At 46.1% G+C, this 15,392-nt stretch overlaps 1 protein-coding gene across 1 annotated transcript; it reads left to right on the forward strand.

Annotated features, from left to right (window-relative positions):
• The first annotated feature begins 1,623 nt into the window (after positions 1-1,623).
• LOC131456060 (extracellular calcium-sensing receptor-like) lies at positions 1,624-15,376 on the forward strand. The gene is made up of 8 exons (XM_058624036.1): positions 1,624-1,629; positions 1,692-1,778; positions 1,963-2,229; positions 13,272-13,478; positions 13,566-13,841; positions 13,919-14,146; positions 14,231-14,354; positions 14,433-15,376. Exons 1-8 carry the CDS (start codon positions 1,624-1,626, stop codon positions 15,341-15,343), a joined length of 2,106 nt encoding a protein of 701 aa, XP_058480019.1. The 3' UTR covers positions 15,344-15,376.
• Positions 15,377-15,392: the final 16 nt, after the last annotated feature.

Raw genomic sequence — 15,392 nt, forward strand, 5'->3', positions numbered from 1 at the left:
GAAGCTGGAATGAGAGTAGATTGAGTTCATAGAGAGAGCTTTCTGATTTATCTGCCTTCTCTCTACGTGCTCTCCTCTCACAACCTTGTGGATTAAGCTCCCGAAGGAAATTCATCACATCATCTTTCTTTACTTGAAGACAGTTTAAGTACCTGCCACTTTGTGTGGGAACACAACAGTTCAGGTGGCTTTTATACATTTGTTTTGGTATTTGTAAAAGGGGTTGGCATTTTGTAAATTTTTGTTAGAAAATGTAAATTTGTTTTAACTTTTGTTAATTTGTTTCAGTGTTTGTAAAAGTGTTTCACACTTTGTAATACTGCTTTGCACCTCCAGATCACAGTGCATTACCGTTGATCTTGAAAATCTAGGCCATACACTCTTCAAGCATTTTCACACTTTCCAAAACTGTGTTAAACAATCTGGTTAATAGGTCCATCACTCTCTCTTTGTTACTAATCAATCATAACTACTCATTGCTATTTGCTTTGTTCTGCTGCTGAAGTATTTTACTATACAATTACCATAATGCTTCATGACATCAAACTAGGTTTTTTGATATTGCTTTGATTGAGTGCCCCCCGCTACCAGAAATTACAAACTTTGTTTTAAAAAAAAGTTTAAACAAATAGATTAATTAATCAGTCTCCAATAGGATATGATTTAAGCCCTGCCCTTACAGCTTCTTCCTTTGCCATGATAGGTGGTGTGCAAAAATACAACACCTACACTGCAAACACATAAAATGCGGTGATATTATGAAGAGCCTGAACTTAGACAGGGAAGAACCAGAGCAAAGTCATGGGGTCATTTTTAGACACCACTAACCTCTCTTTAATGTTGTTATCCTTCCTTTGCTCTGATGTGTCCTCTTATTCATCCTCTTGTCAGTTACAGGGACAGTTTAACCTAAATGGGATGCACAAAACTGGAGATGTGATTCTAGGTGGACTTTTCAGACTTCACTTCTTTCCTGTTTATGCTGATGCATCTTTTACCTCAGAGCCACAACAGTCTTCCTGCTACGGGTAAGCTGCTTGAATATTGTTATTCATGTGAGATAATAACATTATATATATATACGTATATATATATATATATATATATATATATATATATATATATATATATATATATATATATATATATATATATATATATATACATATGACCTGTGTAAGGCATTGAATTGATACTGACCTCATTATTTGCAGTAGTGTCTGAAGTCGTGGAACATGTGTAGTTTTGTACTACTGTATGATGCATTTTAAATGGTAAACATTTGTATATTGTGTCAGCTTTAATGTGTTAGGATTCAGGATGTCTCAGACCATGGCCTTTACTATTGATGAGATCAACAGAAACTCAAACCTGCTGCCTAATGTCACTCTGGGATACAGTCTGTATGATAACTGCCTCCAAGTAGGGGCTGGAATTGGTGCAGCACTGACCTTAATCAGTGGTCAAAAAGAGCAAGTTACATTAGAGGAGAACTGTGCAGGAACTCCTCCAGTCCTAGGGATTGTGGGTGGTTCTTCTTCTACACGTTCAATTGCCATATCCACAGTCTTAGGTTTGTACAGAGTGCCTCTGGTAAGTTTTTATGATTTCATTTCATATTTAATGAAGGTGTGACCATTGAGTAATTAACGTTTAACATTCTGATTTTGATACATGGTCTTGTTTTACAGGTGAGTTATTTTGCCACATGTTCCTGCCTGAGTGATCGACAAAAGTTTCCATCTTTCTTTAGGACGATCCCGAGTGATTCTTTTCAGGTGAAAATCTATTTGCAATATCTAAATACATAAAATCAATTGTGTGCACTAATGTTTGTGTACATTATATATTAAAATGAAAAATGTACATCTTTTACAGGTCTTTATGATCCTGTTTAGCAGGATATCTAGTGAAAGATGATTCCAGCCTGTGCACTAATCCCTCTGCTCTGTGTGCACATAGGTGAATGCTTTGATTCAGATTCTAAAACACTTTGGTTGGACTTGGGCAGGTCTGCTCATCAGTGATGATGATTATGGACACAACGCTGCTTGGTCCTTTCATTCTGATCTGGGTCCAACTGCTGGAGGTTGTCTGGCTTACACAGAAATCTTGCCTCGTTATGATCCGATTGAAATTAGGAGAATAGTGGATGTGATAAGGAAATCTACAGCTCAGGTGGTGATTGTGTTTGCACACGAGAGTCGCATGATTAACCTCATGAAAGAGGTAGGTGGTAACTGTGCTCTTTCTAAAACAGAAGGTTGTTTTTGTAAAATCATATGTAGTCATACAAATCTTGTGTTAACCGCTCACTAGGACAAATTACAGTTATGCATCTTTCTGCTAATGTTACTGTGTGACACACTCGCAGAAAATGCTGTGTTTTCTTTATCGACCCAAATGCAGAGTTGCAACTCTTGCTTCCTTTTTCAGGATTGTTTAATAGGAATATCGGTCATTTTGGAAAACTGCTCCTGGCCTATGAAATTACCCAGAATGTAAACTGAGCTTTTGAGATGAGAGGAAAAATATGGGATATTACAATGAATTTAAGCAGTTGAATATTTTGCAAAGCACACTATACTGATATCAGTTTTAATCATAGCTTAATAATCATCACAATACTACTACTGACGCCTATAAACTGGATCTGGAACCTTCAGCCAAAGAGTCACAGGTACCTGCAGACTGAGGATAGAACGAGCAAAAGTAAAAAGTAGGGGAGAAAAATAACAAGATGTAAAAATTCATATTCATATCAAGAGTGTGAGGGAGTTAGAAAGTGAATGCTCGGTGCACCACACCTATAGCAGTATAACTAAGAGATAGTTCAGGTTTCAGACTCAGGAAACCACAAGTAAGCCTGCAGACCTAAGCAGACCTAAGTTATCTGTTAGGATGATATGGTAAAACTAGTTCTTTCAGGTATGAAGGGGCCTGATCATTAAGTGTTTTGTACGTGAGGAGGAGGATTTTAAATTGAATCCTAAACTGTAAGGGGAGCCAGTGTAAAAAAGCTAACACTGGAGTGATATGATCTCTCTTCTAGTTCCTGTCAGAACTCTTGCTGTACCATTTTGAATTAACTGGAGGGTTCTAACAGACTTGTTGAAACATCCTGAAAATAAGGAGTTACAGTAATCTAATCTAGATGTAACAAAAGATGAAACATGAACTAGTTTTTCAGCGTCCTTTAAGGACAGAATGTTTATAATTTTCATAATGTTCCAAAGGTGGAAGAAAGCTGTTCTGGAAAATAGTTTTATGGTCAGTTGACATGTCCTGGTCAAAAATAACTCCAAGGTACCTCACAGTGGAAGCCACGGCGATACATCAAAAGTGACAATATGGTCAGAAAGTTTGTCTGTCAAGTTTGTTGAAAAACCTAATTTAGTTCATCCGGCTTCATTTATATATAAATATGTCATGTGCTTAACAATGATGCTTTCTAATAATGTTCCCTCAAGGAACCATATACAAGGTAAAATGTATAGGCCCAACACTGTGCCCTGTGCAACTCCGCAACTAACTTTTGTTTGCAATGAGGCATTATCATTAACATGAACAAATGGGAATCTACTGATAAGTATGATTTAAACCAGCAGAGGGCAGTACCATGAGTCTGTTTGAGTATCTGCAATAGAATACCATGATCAATGGTGTCAACATTTTTTAGGTCAAGAGAAGGTTTTTAGGGCTGTTTCTGTGCTATGACATAACCTGAATCCTCAAACAGGCTGTTTGAGGATTCAGCAAAAAACATCTGGGTCGAGGGTCGCTTGTTTGTCAAGGGGTTTATAAATACAACTTTAAAAGCTTGGGGTACAGTGGGGCAATCCAGCTGGAATGAGGCTTTCGAAAGAGAAATATTCAGGTTTTGGCTTGGGGTTGATTAATAGACTGGAATTGAAAATACCCTTGACTCCTCCTCCTGGCTTGAGCTTTGGGGAATTTGAGTATTAATGACTGGGTGGTGTTGACTCAGTGTACACCAATATATTTAATATACATGGTTACATAATATGTAACCATGTATATCAAATATATTGGTGTACATATATATTGGATATTATATCCAATATATATATATATATATATATATATATATGTAACCATGTGTCAGTAATGCAGAATAAGTCAATATAATGATCACTCCTATAATAGTCCATATTCAAATGTTTTTAAAAAGGAGAGAAGGGCGTTCTCCAGGAATTAACTGGTTGTTGATAGAGCGGCAAGGTGTATGGGGTGTGTCCCCGTTAAAAGACACGGATGCAGATGTCCAGTTTAGTGTTGGATTTATTGAAGTGTGTGTGTGTGGCTCTCTGGCATTTACGCACAATAAACCCAGGATGTACAGGCGAAAGTTGAGAAACAAACGAGGGAAGATCATGAGCCATCCACCGCTATATCAGGAGGAAAAACGAAACCTAAACAGTACGGCATCTCACACACACGTGTGGTGCGTTCAATAGCGTCGGAATGGCTATGGTGCGTTCATGAGTGTCGGACATATGAAAAGTCACCAAGAATACAATACAACTGAACAGTAAAACTCCTAAACAACATGGGCTTTCCAACACAGCCGCCCCCGACTGTCTACACAGACAGTCGAATCCAAGATGGAAAGTCCACTCAAGTAACTGGAACTTCCGCCGAGTCTTCCAGCTTAGGGAGCTGGACCAGACGAGCTACTGGTCGTACATATGTCCGATCTTTGACCTTGATGGCAGCGGTCCGGATGCGTCCGTCAGCTCCAGGGTAAGTGGCTGTTACCTTCCCAACAGGCCATAAAGCTCGCGGGAGCTGTGGATCCACGATGAGCACCACTTGATTTGGTTCAAGCTGTTTCCCATCCTTCAGCCACTTCTGTCTCTCCTGTAGGCTGGGCAGATAGTGACTGATAAATCTGGACCAGAAGTGGTCGACGAGGACTTGGCTGTGCCGCCATCGACGATTCCCTAGGGTATTACTGGGGTCGTAAACAACCTGTGGAAGAGATGCATCATAGCGTCCCATTAGTAGGATGCTAGGCGTGATGGGATCCGGATCAGCTACGTCTGACGAGACGTAACCAAGGGGCTTAGCATTCAGTATGCCCTCCACTTCTACTAAAACTGTGCGGAGCACTGTTTCAGGCACGGACTGCTCCTTAAGTACCACCTTGAGAGCGGTCTTGACGGACCTCACTTCTCTCTCCCACGCTCCACCGAAGTGGGGAGCACTGGGGGGATTGAAGCAGAACTCAATCTGCTGTTCTGCCAACTGTTCCTTCAGTTGAGGGACCATGGCCTCGAAGGCCACACGTAGCTCTCGGGCTCCACCAGTGAAATTGGTTCCGTTATCAGACAGGAGCTCGAAAGGTTTGCCTCTTCTAGAGATAAAACGTCGTAAAGACATCAGAAAGGCGTCAGTGTCGAGGCTCTCCAAGAGGTCTAAATGCACACAACGAGTTGTCATGCACTTAAAAACGATTCCCCAACGCTTCTCTGTTCTGCGCCCAATCTTGACTGTGAATGGACCGAAACAATCGACTCCAGTCGAATAGAAGGGTGGTTTATAGAGGCGTAGACGAGCAGGTGGTAAATCCGCCATCTTAGGGACAGAAGGGCTGGCTCGCCATGCCTGGCATTGCATGCAACAACTCTGACACCTCTTCACCGCTTCCCTCCCCCGCAGAATCCAGAACCGACGACGTAGCTCAGCTAGCACTCTTTCAGGTCCAGGATGCAGGAGGGTCTCATCGAAATCTCGAATGATGAGGTTGGTCAGCGGATGCTTGGGGTCTAGCAAGACTGGGTGGATGTGTCTTGTGGTAGCTGCTCCGTTCTCCGCAACCTCCCCCCGACTCTGAGAAGTCCTGCGTCCTTGTCATATTCGGGAGATAAGGAGCCCAAACGACTGGTAGCTGGCAAAGGTCGGTCTGAGATGAGAGCTTTGACCTCCTCTGGAAATGACTCCAATTGCGCCCGTCTCAGGAGGAGATTCTCAGCCTTGATGTAGTCAGCTGCTTCACTGGGTGAGTCAGAATTTGGGTCGGCCGCCCCGTGAAGGGACCGTGCGGTCGTCTGCATCAAGTCCTTCCACGTGGAGAACTGGCTGACATCAGGGAGTTGAAGGCACGTATCTACAGTTACGTGTCCGCAGAAGGATGATTTCCTCAGCTCACTATCATCCGTCTCCAGATAGGATGATGGGCTGGTCGGCCAGTGATCCTCTGCATAATGCAGGAAATCAGGGCCTTGGTGCCAACGATGTGGTCGAGACAGCTCCTTCAGGGTCTTGCCCCGAGTGATGTCATCAGCGGGGTTGTTCGCACTGTCCACGTACCTCCAGTGGCTCACCTCTGTAAGGTTCTGTATCTCTGCCACACGTGTACCCACGAAGACCTTATAGTGACAGGATTCCGACTTGATCCAGTGTAGAACTGTAGTAGAGTCGGACCAGAGCGTGATCCTACTGATGGGTAAGGTGAGCTCAGTGTGGAGAACACTGGCTAGTTGCGCACCGGTAAGTGCAGCGCTCAGCTCAAGCCGTGGCATGGACAGCTGCTTCTTTGGTGCCACACGGGACCTGGCCAGGACAAAGGAAACATGGACTTCATTCTGAGCGTCTTCTGTCCGTAGGACAGCGACAGACCCGTAGGCCCTCTCGGAAGCGTCACAGAATATGTGCAGATCTCTGCTTGATGTTGGCGAGTCTGCAGACGCTGGTACATAACATCTGGGAATCTCCATCTGGATGAGATCTGGAATCTCTTGTTCCCAGGCAAGCCATCTGTCACGGAGGCTCTGGGGCTGGATCGGCTCATCCCAGCCGATTTGTATTTTCCAAAGATCCTGAACTAGAATCTTGGCTCTGGTGGTAAACGGTACAATATAACCTAGGGGGTCATATTGACAAGCAAGTACCTTGTAGACATTTCTCAAAGTGGGTTCAGTTCTCTCCACTGGTCTATGTTTGTACTTTAGAGAGTCACGGAGGCAATCCCAACGTAGTCCAAGAGTTGGCTCCTGCAGGTCCAGGCTGGATTGGGAAAGCCACAGCTCACTGCTCTCGGATCTGACGTCGGATGGAAGATGCTCAATGACCTCCGGGGTGTTGCTAGCCCACTGGCGTATCTCGAAGCCCCCCGTGTGGAGTAGCTGGCGCAGACCATCAACAAGATTCTTCGCTTCCTCCTTTGAGTGGGTGCTGCGAAGACAGTTATCTACATAGAATGACTGCCCAACACAATCAACGAGATGGCTGTCGGACTCACCCGTGTCCTGGGCATGCCGCTGCAGGGCGTAGATGGCACAGCAAGGGCTACACGTAGTACCAAATGGAAGGACTTGCCATTCATAAATCTTTGGCTCTTCGGTCTTCTTCATGTCCCGCCAGATGAAACGCAGAACAGGTTTGTCGGCTGGCAGAAGGCGAATCTGGTGGAACATACCTTTGATATCACCACTAACTGCAACTGGGTACTGCCGAAACCGAATGAGGACTCCTAGCAGCGATGGGCCTAGGGCAGGTCCAGGAAGAAGAAGGTCGTTGAGAGATTTTCCTTAATACTGAAAGGAACAGTTGAAGACAATCCTGTCTTTGTTGTTGTGTCGCACCATATGGTGAGGTATAAACCAGGATTCCGGAGTTGATGTTGCTGCCTCTGGAGGCACCACTGCTACGTAGCCCATCTTCTCTAGTTTGTAGATCTCCTGACAATAGACCTCGGCGCGCTGTGGGTCTTTGGCGAGTCGCCTCTCAGTAGCACGAAGACTAGGCAACACTGCTTCCATAGAAGCTTGAAGTGTGGTGGAGTTGGCTCGGCGAAGCAAGGGTGTAGCGTATCTTTGGACCCCTTCGACATTGACCCTAACAGTTGATGTCTGGAGCAGGTTTAAGGCTTGCTGATCTTGCTTCGATCGGGTCACCTGCTTCTCGCTTGTGTACGGCAGCGTGTCGATCTGCCAAAGGCGTTCGACGTTCTTGAAGAGTTCAGAGGTAGGCGAGACTGTTGCTGTAAACAGGCACTGCTGGTTGGATGCAGGAACTTGGTCGACACTGGTGGGACCTTGAAGTGACCAGCCAAGCTTGGTGTGGACTGCAATGGGTCCTCCGGGGGGTCCCAACTGCACCGGCTCTATAGGTGTCAGGAGATGAGCCATGTCGGATCCAATGAGCAACAGGGGTTGAGCACGATCTACCAGAGGCAAAGGTAGGTGGCGGAGGTGCTTATATCTCCGTTGGAGGATTCTCACTGGATATGAATGTTCTGAGAGTCCCAGGTTGTCAGCGGTGAACGCCTGACGTACGTGATATTTCTCTTCAGGTTTGGGCAGTGAAGACACATAGAAGGCAACTGATGCACCATGAAGCTGCACCACATCTTGATGAACAGATCGGAGGGTAAGTGTTTCAGGCTGCGCAATGAGGTTCAGGCGTTTCACGGCGCATGGCAAGATGATGCTTCGCTCTGAACCATCGTCTAGAACTGCATAGGTCTCCAGTACTCTGTCTTGATTATGAAGTAGGACCTTCACAACCTTCAACATCACCTTGGGGGATCTGTTTGGTCTGTCCAGGTACACTTTTGCAGACGGAGCGGTCACCGTGAGCACACTCTTCTGGGTTTGCTGGACTGCATCGTGTAGTACTGTGAGATGCTGCTCTTTGCAAGTATTGCATGGTCGCTTGAGGGTGCAAACCTCGGGCTTGTGAGATCGTCCGCACTTCCAACATCGATGTCCATCCTTGATCCACTTCACAACCTGGTTTGTGTTCAATTTCTTAAACTCAGTGCAGGCGTTCAGAAAATGTTCTTTATTGTCACAGTGGGGGCAATATGGTTTCGGTTTGGACAAGGATGTTGGTTGTGAAGACCGTCCTTTGGGGCTTTGGTCTCCACTGGCAGTGAGGAGGAACGCTGTTGACTTCTCCTTTGATCGGATGAAGGGCCGTTGGTCCTTCTTCGGTGGCTTGGTTGCTTCATAATTATAAAGTGAAGCTGCTCGACCTGCTATGCGTTTAGCTTGGGATTTCATCTGTAGCCAGGAGCTCAGATCAGGTAGGGTGTAAGTCTGGTCAGTACCTGTCCTAAGAATACCTTGGTTCAGACAGTATTCCACGAACCCATCACGATAGCTTGGCGGCATCTTGCTCAGTAGTCGGTCGACATGAGATCCACATCGCAGTTCGTAGCCATTCTGTCCCTCGAGGGTCCGAAGCATGCCTACCAGGGATTGGATGGATAGGGCGAATGCATCAAAGGCTTCAGAGTCTCCAAATTTGAGGGCTGGAGTGTTTAGGATGGCACCCAATTCACTTTGGACGAGCTGGCGAGGTTGACCATACTTGTCCTGTAGAGCTTGCATAGCTGCTGTATACGGCCTTGGATCATGCATGTAGGCTTTGGCCAGTTGGAGCGCACTCTGTAGCTTCAGATGTCCGAGGAGCACTTGATATTTGTATTGCTCGTTCAGATGCACATGGCTGTTCAGAAGGTTGTCGAGCGCCATCTTCAATAAGGCGAAGTCACTTTCTTTGCCACTCTCAAAGCAAGGAATCATAGGTTTGGGGATGCCGTAGGATGGGGCAAAGAACTGAGACACATCAGCAGATGGCTGCTGTCGACTGGATTGAGGCAAGGCTGAAGCGGAGTACGACGCTGCTTGGACAGGATAGGTGAAGGCTGACTGAGTTGGCTGATGCTGCGCTGGATGAGCCAAATATGGAGTAGGGACCAGGTTGTAGTTCACCGGCGCTAAACTAGGAGGCAAGAATGCAGAAGAAGGAGCAGACTGTAACAGTGGGGGAAGAGATGGATACTGTGCTGAAGGTGGAGCAGAAGCTGCGAGAGCCACAGGAAGCGGAGCTGCACGGAGCGTTGGAGGCAGAGCCACGGGGAGCGCTGGAGGTGGAGCCACAGGAAGCGGAGCTGCAGGGAGCGCTGGAGGTGGAGCCTCAGGGGTACTTGTCATGTGCTGCTCTGATGGGCCAGGATCCTGTGATTTCTCTTTGAGGAGAGAAGTAACCATCTTAGCTATCTCCAGCTCATTCTCTCTCTTCTTTAGCTGACGTCGTTTCTCCATCTGTCTGGTTAGCGATTCCTGTGTTCTAATGGCTTCCTCTTGTAGCTGTTGGGCTTCTCTGGCTTGGCTTTGAAGCCTCTGACACTCATATTCTCTTTGTTGATCCTCCTCCATGTGCTGTTGTAATTCCTCAAGCTCCATTTCCTTCAGTCGCTCCTCGAGCTGAGCTGTTTCTAGCTCTGATAAAATGTGAGAGGGGAATCTACAGGTGGATGAGCGAGATGAGCGTCCAGACCTGGAGTTGGAGCTCCTCCGAGATGAGCATGTTTTTCGGCTATGCGAACTCTGGGTGGAGGGAGCCTGTTGTGTGGTGTGGGTTTGTCCCTCTGACGGGAGATTTGCAACCACATAGTCACTCAGGTAAGCTGGGAGGTGTCGCTCTCTCTGCGAAGCACGTTGGGGTGCTGGCTCAGTCTGGGCATCTGTATGATCCATACCTTGGTTATTACTCTAATCCGGCTCGAAGGACCATAAAAAGGAGAGAAGGGCGTTCTCCAGGAATTAACTGGTTGTTGATAGAGCGGCAAGGTGTATGGGGTGTGTCCCCGTTAAAAGACACGGATGCAGATGTCCAGTTTAGTGTTGGATTTATTGAAGTGTGTGTGTGTGGCTCTCTGGCATTTACGCACAATAAACCCAGGATGTACAGGCGAAAGTTGAGAAACAAACGAGGGAAGATCATGAGCCATCCACCGCTATATCAGGAGGAAAAACGAAACCTAAACAGTACGGCATCTCACACACACGTGTGGTGCGTTCAATAGCGTCGGAATGGCTATGGTGCGTTCATGAGTGTCGGACATATGAAAAGTCACCAAGAATACAATACAACTGAACAGTAAAACTCCTAAACAACATGGGCTTTCCAACAGTTTTATTCTAAAAAATGTTGTTGGTATTCATTTATTCAGTTCGCCAGTCTTCCCTGGCTGCGACCTGCTCTTTCGCAGTAGTCACTGGTCACCCAGTTTTTACATTAGAACATACAGGTTCTAGGTGGTATTTCCTGCTCGTCCTTGTGCCTGTCGCACCTCCTCTGGTGTACTTTGGGTCTGATGCAGTTTGCCCCCTTGCCAGTACATCTCCGGGTGGGGGGCAAGTGGCTGGGATGCATACATAGGATGGGGTGTCTGAACCCATGCACTGTCCCTCCTCCATAGCCACAACCAGTAGCTCGCTCTCTCCACCTCCTCCGCTAGCTCCTTGATGGCCCTGTGCTGACTTGAGCCTATTGTTCCTGTTACCTGGAGGACCTGCCCAGATAAACCCTGCACCCTTGAACCCTTAGCTAGTGTGTCACTGATATGCCCTCTTCCCAGGGAACAGTCAACTCAGTGATGAGGACCTGCTTGTTAGTGGGACCACATCACAATGTCTGGTCTCAGAGTTGACTGCATGATCTTGCTGTGAAAGATGAGTTGCCTGCCGAGGTTGATGCACATCTCCCAAACCTTTCCAGGGGTCAGCAGTGATCTCTTCTGGCCCACTCATGACTTCTTCTGGCTCTCTCCGGGTCGAATGAACACTTTGCAAACAAGAAGAAAAAATAGTAAGTTGCGACAACTCTATGTTTCTCCAAGAGCTCCCCTAGCTTCCTCAGAACCTGGTTGTGCTGCCATCTTAAAGGAATACCTAACCGATTTGCATTTAGCTTTCTATTACTAGAATTGGTGTTTGAAAAATTGTGCTTTCCAACCTCCCCTGTGATGAGAAATACCTTCATTCTTTTCTTTGTTACATGCCCATGAGTGACACTTGGTCCAGTTAGCGTAACTGTTAGCAAAGATGGCAGACACTGTTTACATTCTGGGAATGAGGTCTCATCCCCCTATGAGTGGGTCTAAAAAGTGCAGAATTAGCGTTGCAGTTTCAAGCCTCGGACCAAATGTCACTGGTGGGTATGTAACAAAAAGAAGACTTTCTCGACTCGATGAATCTGAGGATGGGAAGCACAATTTTTACCTATTCTAATAATACAGAGCTAAAGGCAAATCGGTGAAATATTCCTTGAAGTGCCCCAGTGCCACTCCACATGTTGACAGGATGTGTTGGAGGCCTGCATTGTTTTTGCTGCACAGGGGGAACTTGTCTTCACTCCCAAACCATGTGCCTGTGGGGCTTGCCAGATGTCCTTCCAGATAAGGACATCTACTCTTGGCCCCCACCTCTCCTCTCCTCTTATGCTCAGTACTGGCTCTCCTCTAGGCTGTGTGTGGAGCCCATTCCTGTATGCCCAGTACACCTACGACTGTGTCCCACGCCATGCCTCAAACAAGATCATCAAGTTCGCAGACAACACCACAGTGTTGGGGCTAATAGCTGGGGGAGACGAGACCACCTACAGGGAGGAGGTCCAACATCTGTCCGTGTGGTGTCAGGCCAACAACCTGCTCCTGAACACCACCAAAACCAAAGAAATCATCTTCAACTCCAGGAAGTACCAGATGGATCATGCTCCTTTCTGCATCAACAGAGACCCGGTGGAGAGAGTGTCATCCTTCAGGTTCCTGGGGGTCCACATCCAGGAGGAGCTCTCCTGGGTCAGCAACACCACGGCCGTGACTAAGAAGGCCCAGCAGCGGAGAAACAGACTGGAGCAGAAACTGCTGATGTCATTCTACCAAACGACAATTAAGAGTGTACTCACTTACTGCATCACAGCGTGGTTCCCTGGGAGCAGTGCCACAGACAGAAAGGTTCTGAAGCGAGTGATAATCATATTTTGCACCTCAGTTCTCTCACACTACACCGCTCCTCCACTCCCTTCAATAGCTTCCTGTAGCTGCTCGCATCCGCTTCAAGACTCTAGTGCTTGCGTTCCATGCTACAAACGGATCCGGTCCAGCCTACATCAAGGACATGCCCACTCCGCTCTGCATCGGCAAACCGGCTTGCTGTCCTCTCACTGAGAGGATCGCAGAAGCATTCGCCAAACTCACGACTGTTCGCTGTCCTGGCTCCTTCCGCTGCTGACTAAAAACACATCTCTTTCGACTCTACCTCGACTAAGATGATGACAACACAAGAAGAAAAAGCACTTACTTGTACATCGCACTTATGACTAGCACTTTATAGTTTGACTTACTTGAAGCGACTTAGCGTCTGCTTAATGACATGTAATGTAATGTAAAAAAAAATAATTATACTATATCGGTATGAAAGTACACAATTATGTACTTCTTATACAATTCACAGATAGTGAAACTGAATGTGACAGGCCTGCAGTGGATTGCCAGTGAAGCCTGGTCATCAGCTGCTGTGCTCCAGGCTCCCCATCTCATGCCGTACCTGGCTGGAACACTGGGGATCGCCATTCGTCGAGGAGAAATACCAGGGCTCAGGGACTTCCTGTTACAAATACGTCCTGACCTACATCACAACAACACCGATGGGAATAGCATGGTGAGAATGAAATGTTTCAATCTGATATGGAACTTCCATTTAAAAATTTTTTTCATTGTTTCACACAAATAACACACATTTTTTCAGGTGAATGAATTTTGGGAATACACATTTCAGTGTAGATTTGCACCACCTCCAGCAGGTTGGGTGGAAGCTGGAGGAGAAGTTTGCACTGGACAGGAAGCTGAAGAGAATGTGAAGAATGAATTGGTGGATGTTTCAAACCTTAGGCCAGAGTATAACGTGTATAAGGCTGTGTATGCTCTGGCGTATGCTCTTGATGACATGCTGCAGTGTGAGCCAGGGAGAGGGCCTTTCAGCAACAACACCTGTGCTCATTTGCAAAGAATGGAGCCATGGCAGGTGAGATATCAGTTTGCAAATGAATAGAATAAATCATTTTCAGTTTTCTTTTTTGTCCCTAATCTGGATTTTCCTAGATGATGTATTACTTGGAAAAAGTCAACTTCACCACATCTTTTGGTGATCAAGTGTCATTTGATGAAAATGGTGATCCTTTACCAATATATGACATCATGAACTGGGTGTGGCTCCCTGATGGAAGAACTAAAGTTCAGAGAGTGGGTGAGTTTAAGAGGTCAGCCTTCAAAGGAGAAGAACTTACACTGGATGATGACAAAATCTTCTGGAACATTGAATCCAAACAGGTTATTTCTTACTTTTTCAGACTACCATCTCTTTACCTTAGTCATTACAGATTAGTCTCACAGATCCTGATTTTCTCCACACAGCCTCCTCGGTCAGTGTGCAGTGAGAGCTGTCCTCCAGGTACACGCATGGCCAGAAAGAAGGGGGAACCTGAGTGTTGTTTTGACTGTGTCCCTTGTTCTGAGGGAAAGATCAGCAATACAACTGGTCAGTATAAAGTTTTAAACACCACAGTTCAGAGATTTTGTATAAACATGTATGTTATAATATTTTCTCTTTTCTCAGACTCCATGGAGTGCACCAGTTGTCCAGAAGATTTCTGGTCCAGCCCCCAGCATGACCACTGTCTTCCTAAGAAAACAGAGTTCCTCTCCTTCCATGAGCCTCTGGGTATCTGCTTGACAACTATCTCACTTTTGGGCACATTTATCTGTGTTGTTGTTCTGGGCATTTTCATCCATCATCACAGCACACCTATAGTTCGTGCCAACAATTCAGAACTCAGTTTTCTTCTTTTGGTGTCACTCAAATTGTGTTTCTTGTGTTCATTGCTCTTCATTGGACGACCCAGATCATGGACTTGCCAACTAAGACACGCAGCATTCGGCATCAGCTTTGTGCTTTGTGTCTCATGTATCCTGGTGAAAACCCTGGTTGTTCTGGCTGTGTTCAGGGCCTCCAAACCAGGTGGTGAGTCCAGTCTGAAGTGGTTTGGTGCTGCGCAGCAGAGAGGGACAGTTCTGGTTCTGACTTCTGTTCAAGCAGCAATCTGCACTGTCTGGCTTGTCTCTGCTTCGCCAGTGCCTCATAAAAACACCCAGTATCACAGTGACAAGATAGTTTATGAGTGTGTAGTTGGGTCCACAGTTGGTTTTGCAGTTTTACTGGGTTATATTGGTTTACTGGCCGTCCTCAGTTGTTTGTTAGCTTTTCTAGCAAGGAATCTTCCAGACAGTTTCAATGAGGCCAAACTCATCACCTTCAGCATGCTGATCTTCTGTGCAGTGTGGGTGGCCTTTGTCCCTGCTTACATCAGCTCACCAGGCAAATATGCAGATGCAGTGGAGGTATTTGCCATCCTGGCCTCCAGTTTGGGCATCTTGGTGGCACTGTTAGGACCCAAGTGTTACATCATCTTGTGTAGACCAGAGAGAAACACAAAGAAAGCCATCATGGGTCGAGGCACCAAGTCATGAAAACTGTATCCAAGAGTTGTCTGCCAATTACCACTCCGGAATTTTACTG

This window comes from Solea solea, chromosome 3, assembly GCF_958295425.1.
Source record: "Solea solea chromosome 3, fSolSol10.1, whole genome shotgun sequence".
Classification (NCBI taxonomy): domain Eukaryota; kingdom Metazoa; phylum Chordata; class Actinopteri; order Pleuronectiformes; family Soleidae; genus Solea; species Solea solea.

Coding starts and splice junctions, on each gene's coding strand:
- LOC131456060 (XM_058624036.1), top strand. Junction 1,779..1,962: donor TCCCGAGTGATTCTTTTCAG/GTGAAAATCTAT, acceptor GTGTGCACATAG/GTGAATGCTTTGATTCAGAT. Junction 14,147..14,230: donor GGAACATTGAATCCAAACAG/GTTATTTCTTAC, acceptor TTCTCCACACAG/CCTCCTCGGTCAGTGTGCAG.